Raw genomic sequence first — 12,869 nt, 5'->3', positions numbered from 1 at the left:
ATTTTCTTGGGCTTTGGAGCCTGGCACCGAGGCAAAGCTAAGTCCCGCTGGCCCCAGAAGTACCTGGGTGCTGAGGTTTGCCCCTACATTGGGGAGTTGAGCAGAGGAGAAAGAGTATACAAAATAGACTGAGAGGAAATAGCCCAGAAGGGGCCATCAAAACAGAAGGGAGGTTGTATCCCACAGTATACCTTGCTGCAGTCGGGAGCCTGGGCCAGCGGACACTCAGAGCAGCTGTTCCCTGCCTGGGCTAGTCAGGTGCTTCAGCAGATGGGAACAGCAATGGTCATCCGGTGCCCCCAGATTTCCCAGGGCCCCTACTGCTGGACTCATAGTCCTGAAGCTGCTCCTGGTGTCCACCCCACCTAGCTTGTTCCAGCTCCTGAAGCCGTTGCCATGGTGATGGCAGACCTGTCAAGCAGCCTCAGAGATGCTTGCCTGGTGCACCAGGTTGCTAATGAGGGCACCTGAGGGAGAGGTACTGGCATCTGTGAGTCCCTGGCTGCACCCTGGAGGCAGCAGACCATGGAGACAGAAAGCTCCAGGCAGTGCAAACAAAGCCAGGCCCATGCACACTGATCGGTTTTCTAGCTGGCCTCCTGGAAAAGGTGGTGTTATAAAGACCAAGCTTGCAGGCGAAGAGGAGAGTGGGTCAGCTCTGCGGACACAGCACACCTTTATACTCTCTCTGGGCTTCTGCCTAGGCATGAGGAGATGCACCTCCCTGCCAGAACAGCCCAGCCCAGCCCCAGTCTGGCTGCATGCTGGTGAAGAGGACAGAGAGACATCCCCTGCCTCACCCAACCGTCAGCCCTGTGGTTCTCATAGGTGCATTCTGGCCAAGAACCCTTATCCAGCCCCGATGGTTATATTAGGACCCTAATCACATTCCCGGCCCAGAAGTGTCTTCCAAGCTGCCTACTTTTATCTTCAGATGCCTGTTGGACATCTCCTCTGAGGGACCTCAAATGCCAAATTTGACACAGCTAAAACCAAACCTGACACCTTCACCTACAAATCAGCTGCTCCCTCGATTTACCCACCTCATGAAGGGGGCCTGCCTTTTCCCAGCCCCTCAAGTCAGAAATGTGCATGTCAACTGTGACTCTTTCTTTGCTTCCTTCATCACATCTGAGCAGCCTCTTTCCTGGAATGATTCCCCAGAAGGGTCTGCCCGTCTATTGCCTTCTATCCCCATGGCTGTGGCCTGGTCTCCTGGCCACACCATGGACTTCTAAGCCTGCAGCAGCCAACTATGACCAGCCTGGCATTCCCTGGGGCCTGAACTGGAGGGGCCCATGGACACCATGGAGGTGGGCCAGGGAGCTGAAGCTCTCAGGGGAAATGAGCCCATCCTCCGTATCATGAAGGCAGAGAGGGCTGAGGGCAGAGCTCTGAGAAGCTACAACCATGACAGACAGCCTAAGTTGCTGGCTAAGTGGAGGAGGAGGAGAGGCCGAGGGCTGTGAGAAACAAAAGAACGTTCCCAGGGGAGGGTGAGATGCGGGAAGGGAGCAGTTGTTGGGACAATGTCCGCCACACTCCCCTGTCAGGAAGATGAGAGCAGCCTGGAGAGGCCCCGCACTGGCACTGTCCCCTGAGATGAGAGCCCATGTGGGCCACGGGGTGGGACAAGAGGGGCCTTGCTGGTGATCTTATCTACAGCAGCACTGAGGAGGCCCAGTGATAAAAGCGGGGGTGGGTGCATTCCACAGGGTTTGGGAGTCAGGAAAGAGTTGTGAGGAGCAGGAGATAAGGCGCATAGCTAATTCTCTAGAGCTTGGCTGAGAATGGGCAGAGATAGAGTGGGAACAGAGCAGGATGTGAGGTTGGGAAAGTTTCTCTGTGTTGCTATTGTTACTATTTTACATTGAGGAGATAGGAAAGCAAATCGAAAAGTTGTGAGAAGAGATTGCATAGAAAATGAAAAGATCTGCGCTTTGGCCCTTGCAAGGTGGGTGCGAGGACTGTTTCAGGTGCCAGAGGAAGTGAGTCGCAGGGAGAGGCTGCGGAAGGGAAGGAGGTGCCAGGTATTTTAGTCGCAGGCAAGGGTACCGTGAGAGGAGTTTCAACTTCAGACGCACCAGGCTGCAGGACATACGGACCTTGGTGGAGGCCAGAGGGGTTCGAAATGGCCGCTGGGGGTGATGGACAGGGGAAACACGATGAGTGTGAGGACAAACAGGCCCTCCAGCTGCCACGGAGAGCGGACATGGCCAGGGGACCCTAGGTGAAGGGTGGAACACTCAAAGATTGTGGCTTTCAATCCCAGAGGAAGATAGGTCAACTGCATAGAAAAGCCAGCTTCGGAGACACTAAGGCCGGAGAGAAGGAGCAAGTGAACGGGCAGACCTCCAAGACTCAGAGTTCCAGCCTGGTTAGCTCAAGTGCACGCTGCTGCCTGTTGCTTTCACTCATTCATCTAGTCCAGGCACAAACTGAAGACACCTACTGTGTGCCAGGTCCTGGGCTGGGTACTGAGGTGAGAGACATGGGCCTGGCAGGGTCTTTCAGCTCAGCGTTGCTCCCAGGTTAAAAGAGGAGACAGTCAGGAGCACAGTCGGTCCAAAAAGTCACTACTCTGCTCCTGTTCTGTTGTGTTTCTCAGCCGCGCCTCATTCTTAAAATAACGAGTTCTATTCTCCTCCTGCTTCACTGATCGCTTCTTCTCTGTGTCTTCAGAACTCTCCTCCTCTTCCCTAACTCTCGACATTGGAGGGTCCTGAACCCAGTCCTTGAACAGATCCCTTCTGTTGTCTGGCTTTACCCTTTTCCCCGGTCTCACAGCCTTAAATACAGCTGGATGCTAACGGCCTACACACAGGGAACACCAGCCCCACCTCTCCCCTGAACTCCAGCTTGTCTCCCTAACATAACCAGGTGGGTTTGGAGCAAGCAGCTCAGGCTCAGTATGCCCAAGGCTGAACTTTTGATCTCCCCTCCCACCGTTACCTGCATCTCAGTGATTCTCCCAGTTAGTCAGGTCAAAAACCTCAGTGCTCTCCCGACCGCTCTTTCTTTCGTGCCCCACTCTATGTATGCAAAGCTCGTTGCACCCCACGTGTCAAGTCATTTCTCGCCGTCGCCATCAGTACCATCTGGATCTGTATTTTCTCAGTGCACAACACATGGCAGGTGTTCTATGAATGTTTTGGATGAATAATCTATGAGTGATCCCTGCATTTTCCAAGTCCACTACTCCCTCTCTACTTGACTTACTCAGCTTAGGCTACTGCGATGTCAATTAGGTAATTTTAGTGGAACATGCAACACCTCTCCACTTGGCAAGGATGGAATAACAGGGACCAAACCTACCCTCCAGAATGCAGCCACCAAACTTAGAAGAAGGTATGAAACAACAGTCTTCAATCCTCTAAACAGTAAGTTCCAAAGGGTGGTATTCCCTAGTGGACAGGAAATGGGTGAGATGAGCCCTGGGATTGCCCCAGATTGCTCCCATGGAAGACTTTCTAGGCCATAGCACAGAGAGGGGAAATACAGATGGAACCTGACTGATTTCCTGGGTTGAGGTGACACCGGAAGGAATCCCAAGAGACCAAAGCAGTTGGGGTGTGCAGAGCAGAATATGGGAGAGGAGAGAACTGGAGAGAGAGAGGGAGAGACGGAGAGAACAAACTCTGGGAACCTGAAGAAGGTTGCCCTCAAGGATCTAGCTGAGCATGTATCAGTCCAACCAATAAGGAAGCTATTCCTGTTTGAGGCAAGAAACATCGCCTAGAATTAGATAGACAGCCCTCCCCTCTCACACAGGGCCTGATGCTGTCAGCCACACTGGAAAACCCAATGATCCACGGGATATTTGAGAAGGGTTAGTGCTTAGACTGAGCACTGTTGAAGTCCCCTGAAAAATCTTAAAAGCAGACTCAAAAGGACACAGCTCTTTCCAAGGAATTTCACAGTATCCCAGAAACAAGATTTAAGAATGATTTGAGAAATATAAAAATACCCAGCGTCTAATAAGGTAAAATTCACAAAGCGCAGTATCTACCCTGAAGTTACCAGACATGCATATAATTTCTCCACAATGAGGAGAAAGCACTCTATAAATAGAAACAAACCGAGAATTGGCACAAATGTAGAATTAGCAGACAAGACCTCAAAAGTTAATATACCACTGTAGTTCATTTGTTCAAGAAGTTAAGTTGGGGTATGGAATGTATAAAAAGACCCAGGCCTACCTTCTAGAGATTAAAAGTAGAATTTGTGTGGTGAAAAATTCACTACAGCCATTCCTCAGTATCTTTCAAGACCCTACTGTGCATAACAGAATCCACTAATGTTCAAGGCCCTTATACTATTTGTATATAACCTAGACATCCTCCCACATTTTATCATCTCTGGATTACTTATAATATCTAATACAATATAAATGTTGTGTTGATAGCTGTTATACTGTGTTGTCTAGGGGATGAAAACAAGAAGAAAAGTCTACATGTTTGGTATACATGCAATTTTTAAAAAGATCTTCAATTCACAGTTGGTTGATTGCAGAGCCCATGGGTGTGGAAGACAGACTGTCTCTGGGATTAATGGGAGATCAGTGAACTTGAAGACAATACAATAAAACTGTCCAAAATGAAACATAGAAAAAAACATCAGTAAGCTGTGGGATAGATTCAATGGAGTAATATGGGTGTGATCTAGTTCCAGAAGGACAGAGAGGATAACAGATGTTTGAAAACGTAACTAAAATGTTTTGTAACTTGTGTATATCTGTTTATATTTACCTAAACAGGACATGCAAGCACGCGCACACACACCATGAAAATTACACCAAGACAAATCATAATGAAATTTTCCAGGCCCATTAATGGGAAAAATCTTAAATACATCCAGTGAAATATGACACGTTATACACTGAGTCACAAAAGTAAAGCTGGCATTGTATGCCCAGTAACAAAGTTAAGGATGACAGCAAGACCTCCCTGCTAAGCTTAGATTTTCTTTCCAGCTTCCAAATGGACATTTCTCTCTGGCTGCCCTTGGAAACCTGCAGCTCACCCTGTCCCATGTCACACTGAATTCCCCATCACCATGATTCCTTTGATAGATATTTGTGACTGACCAGGACTTCCAGCCCTCAGCTAAAACAGGAGGATTGCAAGACTGAGCTCAACCTGGGCAACTTCACAACTTACAAAAAGCCTATCTCAAAATAAAAGGACTGGCGATATAGCTCCGGGAAAAAGCTTTGGGTTCAATCACTAGTGCTAGAAAACAAAAAAGAAAAGAAAGAATCTTAGGCATCATTCTTGATACCTTCCACTTAGTCTCCAAATCTCATTGGTTCTACTCCTGAAATCTCTCTCCAGCACTTTTCCCCATCCGTCCTGACTGCTGCTGCCCCAGGTCCTACCTGTGTCCTGTCACAGCCTTTGATTCATTGTTCCTCCACATTGAGATCCCCAGATCTCTTCTCCCTTGTCACTACCATCGACATCGCCAGTGTGAATTCAGTGTAACAGTTATTTGTCATGTATTTGGCAAACAATTGAATACATTCATAGGTGAATGTATTTATGAATGGATTCCCTCAACTTCTCTCCACTTCCCCAAATCCATGCCTTGTTTCATGTTCCCTTTTCCCCACTTTGTCTACACCATAGATTTACCATCTCCCGACGATGAACTCAAGGTTGACTTGCTCTTCGTAAGCCACTACAGTTGGGCCTCAACTTGATGCAGTAGTGTGTGTCCCACCCAAGCCCTCAGTCTCCTCTCTCTGGAGAAGGCAAGCACTGCCAGAGGATGCTAAGGGATAGCTGGAGGGGTCCTGCCTTGGGGAAGGAGGAACCTGGGGTCCTACTACTGGCAAGAGGTCTAGAGATGAGGGGTGTGGACCAGGCCTACACATGCTGCTACAGACTCAAACTGGAAGCCAAAACAGAGTGCTGGACCCACAGCAGCCCTGAGAGTCTGCCACTGTGCCAGGCCTGCTACCTGGCTCCACAATCTTCCCTCAGCCTGAAGCTCCCAGAGCTTAGCTGCAGAAGGGTTTGCCCAAATCATGCTCCCCTCGAGGGTCTCGTGAGGAGGCAGAGGAACCATGTGAAGGGCCAAAAGCAAAGACTGCGATCCCAGCAGGGTTTCTGGGAGAAGCACCACATAAGATACTGGCTCCCTACCCAGGGAGTTCCTCCCTTGGAGAGAGCCGTGGAGCTGCAAGCAGCCTACCCCATGCCCTGAGGCTGGGCCTGGCTGCACTCCCGGCAGGCAGGCAGTGGAGGCAGGTGCAGGGCAAAGGCCCATGGGCACCCCAGCTTCCCCTACAGAACCTGGCCTAGCCAGGCAGCCCCTCAACCTTTCTGCTCCTAGCCTTCTCCAGCCACCCCCCATCACCTTTCTGAGAGGCGACAAAGGCTCGGGTGCCTCAGGGCAAGCCTAATGTGGCACTCATAGCCACTGCGCTCCTAAAGCCTCCAGGATTTCATCTCACTGCGTTGACAGGGGAAGAGTTCCCCAGACAGCCATTATCCTCAGCCTCCTCACAACCTATACACACAAAGGCCCGTGCCAGCCCTGGCCTGAGGCCTGCACACTTCTCTAGGTTCCAGCCCCAACCCCCATGGAGGTCACCAGCCTGTGGCCACAGGAAGCTGTCAGCCCCAGGCCAGCCCCTTCCCTCACCAATCAGATGGCTTCAGTCAACATCGAATGGTCCATCCACACCACCTCCAGTCAGACGCACGCCCCTGAAGGATCATGAGCTCCTGAAGCCAAGAGAGACCCCTGTTTCTCCAGCCCAGGGCCAGTGGGGTCCCAGAGCCCACAGCAATGCAGATGGCAGCCTCGCAGTCAGGAAGCTGTCCTACCCAACCTGACACCCGCAGTGGAGACCAGCAGAGACCCAAGGCAGCTCATGCCCACAGCTTAGGTGAGCTCAAGATTGGCCCAGGGTGCCACCTGCCCCCTGGAGAAGCTGTCCTACCAGGGGGCCCTGCACACCCTGGGCTGTCCTCAATGCTGGCTGCCTGCTGTGGAGGCTGCTTTCAGCCTAGACCCAGGAGCTGGCCCCTCCCAGGCTCCCCAAGGGACACTCCCTTGCCTAGAGTGTGCTCAGGGCTTTGTATCTGGAGACCGCCAGCTTGCATGCACGGCCACCATGCATCTGGCCTGAGGTGCTGAAGCAGGCTCAGCCAGCCCACCTCACTGGAAGCCAAGCAAGGAGAGACAAGAGGAGCAGAGGCGCAGCCGTACTGAGGAGGAATCCATTCTCCCCCTCTAAGATCCCCTAGAACTCGGCTTCCAAGAGGGGTTGGGCAGGGGAAGGGAACTGATCACGGGGCCCAGGGCAGTAGATCTTTGACTGCTTTTCAAGAGGCCAGCATTTCAGAGCCCCTCCCTGCACCTCCTGTCCCCTCCCCACAGGCCCTCTCGACTGTCTACCTTCTCCAGCTGTGAGAAAGCCATGGTGACACAGAAGCACTGGAATACTCAGTTTCAACTTTGTTTTTTTTGTACAGGGGATCGAACTCAAGACCTTGCGCCTGTAATGCAGATGCAGTGCCAGTGAGCTACATTCCCAGCCCTTAGTTTCAACTTTTGCCCAGGGCTGGTGAAGATCAGGAGCCAGACAGGAGGAACAGGATGTAACCCAGGCTCACACTTTCTGCACCTGCACAGAGGGCTCGGAAGACGAGCCCCTCCCTGGGAGGCTGTGCAAGAAGGCTTAAATGACATCTGTGCACAAAGCCTGGGCCGGCCGCAGGCAGGTACATGACATGCGACCCGTCTGGGGCAGCATAGGGTCTGCAGGGTCGTGCACCATGCCAAGGGTGGGAGTTATCTCTGGGCAGGGGCTTGACCTGGGGGTTCGGGGATCATGTTAGCTGATGTTTGACTGTTTTAGGAGACTGCACTCACGAGTGACACATACAATTAAGTGTTTATAAAATGCAGTGTGCTCGACATGTAGTACATAGACCACACTGACGGTGGTCAGATACTTCCTTGGATGGGGAAGGTGTTCTTGCAGAAAGCTTGCCCTTAAGGCCAGAGGGATGCAACCTGGTCAGAGTTTCCCCTCAGGAGTCCCTGAGGCCTTCTTGTGGGGTGCGTAGTGACCCCCAGCCGTGCCAGTCAGAAGCCAGCCACGCAGCCACACAGCAGGGCAGGCTCTCCAGCTCCAGCTCGGGAGCTGTTCCTCCAGGGGGCCCGTCTGTTTGTTTGCAACTCAGCTAAATTGCTCCCCCGGGGGGACCTTTGTTTCACAACATATTTCCAACCAGACTTTTCATGCAAACATGTCCATGTCTGCACAGGCGTGCCCGCACCCAGGCCCCAAAGGGTGGACCTGGCCCTGCCAGCAGCAGCGGCCTTCTGACCGGTATAGGCCCTTCATCTCTGGGGACCTGGTCTGCCCCAAGGCTGCAGAGAGTGGAGGGCTGGTCTTCAAGAAGGTCCTCAACCTTGCTTCCAGGCCTCAAGGGGTTCCTGGGTCTCCCTCCGGGGCCCATTTGGAGGGGCCCCAGTGCTGCTGGCTCTCCTAGAACCCGGTGCTGCTGTCTCCCTGCTCCCCAAAGGGGCTTCCTCTGGCATCCCATTGCTCTCTGTGCTCTGCGCTCAGCACCCAAGGGTGTTCACTCAGCCCCTTCTTTCAGGTTGCAGCAAGGCGAGGCTCTGGGCACAAGTGCTGCCCTCTGGTCTGAAGAGCCCTGCATCTGGTCCCAGAGTGTCCGGAGTGGGGGAGCCTCATCATGGTACAGGGTTCAGCTGAGGGCCTCTTCTCTCACCCCTACGCCCTCTCTGCCACTTCCTTTGTCACTCCTTCTCCTCTGTTTGTGTCCCTCTCCTTCCTTCCCTCCTCTCTTACTCCTTCCCCTCCCTCTCTTTCCCTTTTTTCCTCTCCTGCCCCCATGCACAGATGTGTGTTCTTGTCCCCAGCTCCTCCCTTGCTGCTCTGCCTCCTGGCTGCCCTGGGGTGAGCAGCTGTCCTCTGCCACACCTTTCCGCCATGCTCTTTCTACCTTGGACCCAGCCAGCCATGGACTGAACCTAGTGGAAACTGCGAGCTCTTTCTGTAAATTGTGAGTGCCAGGTATTGCGTCCCGGAGATGGGCGGGTGACTAATACCCGAGCCCAGACAGCAGCTCTTCCACGGGTCTCCGAGGCCTGGCGCTCCCACCCTGCGCTTGGCCCTGTCTGACGAACTGATGAACGCTGCCAGGGGCTGTGCCCCAGCGAGTCAGGACCTCATGCCCAGAGAGTCTGCAGGAACAGGCCAGTCCCTAGGCTAGGGTTCAGGAGAGACCATCCCACCCGACACGGTCCCTGTCTTGCTGGACACCCCTGGGACGTGCTTCCCCCCTCTGGAGCTCAGTCTCCTCCAGTACAAGTGGAACGGTTCCTGCCTCGTCTCACTGAGTCCTGGCAATGCCCGGGCTGTCACAGCCTACAGCACCGTGTCCTCACGAGCAGTCACTGGTGAGAAACCGACAAGGGAGCCCTGTGCCTGGGCTGGGGATAATGAGAGTGAGGAAGGTGTGGGCAATGAGCCTCACCGGCAGGTTTCACGGCTGTCACCAAACTTTTATTGAGCCTGTGCAGAGCCCTGTGCACAGCTTGGAAGCAAACGGGAAGAGGAAGCCAAAACCGAAGCAGGGGATGGGTTGGAAGGCCCGCTGGTGTCACTGTGGGCGGGCTGCCCTGTCCTCTCCCTTGGGGCCATGGCTTCACTGGCGCATCCACAGCCACACGTTGGCAACGCAGGCCAACACCATCATGGTGAAGATTACCGCCTCCTTAAAGCGCCAGGTGGCATCCCGATCCTCAAGGGCACACAGACGCTCAGTGATCACAAGCAGCTGTGGAGGGGCCGGAGGCAGGGCTGGGGAGCAGGGTTCTTCCCGGGTGCCCCAGGCCCATGGATGGGGAAGTCCGGCATTAGAACAAGGGGGCTTGGCTGTCCCTTAGGGGCCAAAATGCCCCTGGTACGGCCCAGCGGGCCCCAAGGCCAGGCCTCCCCAATGTCACTGCAGCCCCTCCCAGCTGCTGCAGGGGACAGCAGTGACACGGGAACAGGCGGGAGGGGGGGCTCTTTGGCCTAGGACTGGTTCCCTGACAGAGGGACTTTGAGCATGCACCGAGGTGGGGTGCCAGGGAGAAAGAGAAGGGAGCCTGACCCCACCTCAGATGCTCCATGAGCTCACCTGTCTTCTCATGATTTCCATCTCCAGTCCATTGAGCTCATCCAGGCCAAGCTCTGCCAGCAGATCCAGCCCCAGATTGCTGTGGAAAAAAAGAAGACAGAGGATAGGAGCTGCTGGTGGCCCCAGCCAGGGCCTGGCAGAGAGGAAAGCCACGTGAGCAAGCAGGTAAGACCAGGGGCTTCTCTGACAGTGACTCTTCTGTCCTTGGTAAAGAGGGCCTGGGGCTGAAGAGCAGGAAGCCAGCCTGGCCAATCCTGCCACAGAGCACCTGCAGGTCCCAGGTGGCCAGGAGGCAACAACCCCAGTACTCCAAGGACCCACAATTCCTTCCCAACCAAGCTGCGCACCACCCCATCTGCCCCAAGGTGCTCCAGCTCTTACGGGTCATTACAGCCTTGGAAGCTGCCAGGGCACTCCTGGGAATGGGCATCACCGTGGCCTGGTTCTCCAGACACCCTGGGCCCCTGCCACTGGTGCGCCTACAGAAAGGAAGGGCCACTCTAAGCCATGTGCTCAGCCCCACTTAAGTGGCCTCCCACATAGTGTCCGGGACGGACGGCGCACGCCATGGCACCCCAGCCACGTGGTACCTGATCCTCTGGAATCAAGGGCTGGCAGCTTGAGGCCACTAGAAAAGCCTGGAAACCCCACAAGTGAGCTACCCACCACCACCCCACCCCTGCCATGCTCCTCAGCAGCCCCTGCCCTTGCAGGCTGTGACAAGGGAAGAACAGTGACAAGGGTCCCTGTCCTCTGCCAGAAGTTTCACCTGCAGACATCACTGAATCCTTCCCTCACTCAAGGCGAATAAAGAATTGACTAAGAAACATGAGGCTCACATGAGTTCTTATAACAGTCAGGTCTCCCACTGAGGGCCAGCTTTATATATACTCCCTACACAGTATACTTCAGACGTTCTGGACTCCCAGTGTTAAACTCCCAGCACACCAAAGGACAGCTCTCACCTTTCACTAGACCACCCCCCTGCCTGTCCTCATTTGCCTGCTTGGCACATAGGGACTTCCCCTCCTCCTGAGCAACTTCCAGCCCCACTTGATCTACCATGGTTAGGCAGGAGCCTCTACAAATCAGTACCTCCCAGCCCAACCCAGGCACTGTGTGCCAAAGACCCCAGACAGTACTGCTTTTCTGGCCCCGGAGGAAGTCATGTTCCAAGGTGACTGGGTTATAATGGAGACAGCAACCTTTGGTCCCGCCTTCTGGTCCCTCTGGGAAACACCCGTCGACCAAGGTCCGTGATCCAGTATGTCTGGAGAGAAGAAGAGAGACCCCAGGAACAGCCACAAAAGTTGTACAGAGCTTCCTGGGCACAAGACATATCAGATACAAGACAGGTCCCGAAACTTCTTAGGAGTCATTCAAGGCCCATTGACCACTGCTGATCCCAGGTCTGTTTGTTCATCTGTTCAGAAGTTCAGTGAGTATTCACTGAAGGCCAAGTCTGGGCCTCAGTTACTGGAGAGAATGAGCAACAACCAGGAGACAAGATCCCACCCATGATGGAACTGACAATGTTTGTGTACAAAGGAGAATGGGAAGCACAAAATAGAAAATAATGCTTCAGTGCAAACTCACGAGAAATGCTCTCAGAATGACAAAATCAGGGTGACATGGTGGGAAGGAAAGACTTCCTCAGGAAAAGGAGGAGCCAACAGTGAGGAGGCGATATGAAGAAGACACGGGGTTCACTCACAGGGACCCAGGGGAACAGCAAGTACAAAGGCTGTAGGGAGAAGCAGGCTCGGGCCATTGTGAGAACAAACATAACTGCAGCGTGGATTTTTGTGTATGTGCCAGCATGAAATATAGTGAGGAAGTGGCCCTAATAGGATCTTGTAGATCATGGATGTGGATGGAGAAAGCATGACAGGGTTAGGAGAGAGGATTGACTGATCTTATAAACCAAGCCCTCCGAATGCTTTGCAATAGACAGAGTGCTAGCTGAGATGGGGGAGAGAGAGAGGAACCACACCAACCTATCTCCCACTTGGGCTACAAAATGCTTACATCCTCTGTCCCTTTTCCCCCCAGCTCCTCTGCCACCCAACACACAAATACTCCAAGGCCCAGACACATGTCCAGGAGGACAGTGCATGCAGATGCATACATGTGCACATGTGAGGGTCTGTACCTTCTCCAACACACACGCACAAGTGTAGACAGAAGGCCACATGGTTGGCTGTAGTCAAGGGACATTTTTGGGGATCCTCACCTACTATCATCAGGTGGTCTTGGCCTTGCCTGTGGCTTCCAGGTGCCGGTTCTTTGTTGATGCACATTTCATTGTCTTCCTCGATGCTGGAAGGGCTTGCTGCCATCACTGCCAGTTGCTCAGTTGGACGGGACAGCTGAGGATGCACAAGGCAGAGGAGGCACTCGCACAATCTCTTCCAGGGTAGGAGCGCAAGGAAGATATATCCAGTCATGGAGGTGGAGCCAGATTCTCAGGGCTCAGGCCTTGGACTCGGCACCTCCTGTTCCTGCTGTATCTACTTGGCTGGGACAGTGGCCTTCTCCCCTGCTGCTCTATAAGCAACTTAGAAGAAGAGATACGAGGCCAAGTCTTTGCCCTTGAGAGCCACCATGGCTCACAATCCCTTCCTTGATTCAGCTGGGCAGAGGGCAGATGGGGACCACCCTCCATCACTTGTAGTAGAGGGAGGCACTAGTCCAGAGCCT

The 12,869-nt window shown here is 53.5% G+C and overlaps 1 protein-coding gene across 4 annotated transcripts; it reads right to left on the bottom strand.

Moving 5' to 3' along the window:
* Positions 1 to 9,528: 9,528 nt before the first annotated feature.
* Positions 9,529 to 12,661, bottom strand: Fate1 (fetal and adult testis expressed 1). 4 transcript variants are annotated; one of them, XM_021249158.2, is made up of 5 exons: positions 12,403 to 12,661; positions 11,312 to 11,493; positions 10,551 to 10,648; positions 10,170 to 10,248; positions 9,529 to 9,824 (listed from the first exon to the last, which is right to left on the bottom strand). In XM_021249158.2, the coding sequence occupies exons 1-5, from the start codon at positions 12,614 to 12,616 to the stop codon at positions 9,693 to 9,695; spliced, it is 705 nt and encodes a 234-aa protein (XP_021104817.1). In that variant the 5' UTR covers positions 12,617 to 12,661; the 3' UTR covers positions 9,529 to 9,692. The 4 variants fall into 4 exon arrangements, with proteins under 4 accessions (XP_021104817.1, XP_021104819.1, XP_021104818.1 ...); XM_021249160.2 differs by having other exon boundaries at positions 11,375 to 11,493; positions 12,403 to 12,637; XM_021249159.2 differs by having other exon boundaries at positions 11,312 to 11,439; positions 12,403 to 12,631.
* Positions 12,662 to 12,869: the final 208 nt, after the last annotated feature.

Source organism: Heterocephalus glaber, unplaced genomic scaffold (assembly GCF_053883595.1).
Source record: "Heterocephalus glaber isolate CG9 unplaced genomic scaffold, H.glaber_assembly_v1.0 deba00001164, whole genome shotgun sequence".
Classification (NCBI taxonomy): domain Eukaryota; kingdom Metazoa; phylum Chordata; class Mammalia; order Rodentia; family Bathyergidae; genus Heterocephalus; species Heterocephalus glaber.
This window is presented reverse-complemented; position numbering and strand designations above follow the sequence as displayed.

Bases quoted from the DNA above. Each gene is read 5' to 3' on its own strand.
- Fate1 (XM_021249158.2), bottom strand. From the start codon at position 12,616: ATGACTGGATATATCTTCCTTGCGCTCCTACCCTGGAAGAGATTGTGC. The intron at 10,649-11,311 runs GTACTGTCTGGG...TCCTTTCTGTAG, and splicing joins CCTCCGGGGCCAGAAAAGCA to GCGCACCAGTGGCAGGGGCC. The intron at 10,249-10,550 runs GTAAGAGCTGGA...TTTTTTCCACAG, and splicing joins TTCCAAGGCTGTAATGACCC to CAATCTGGGGCTGGATCTGC.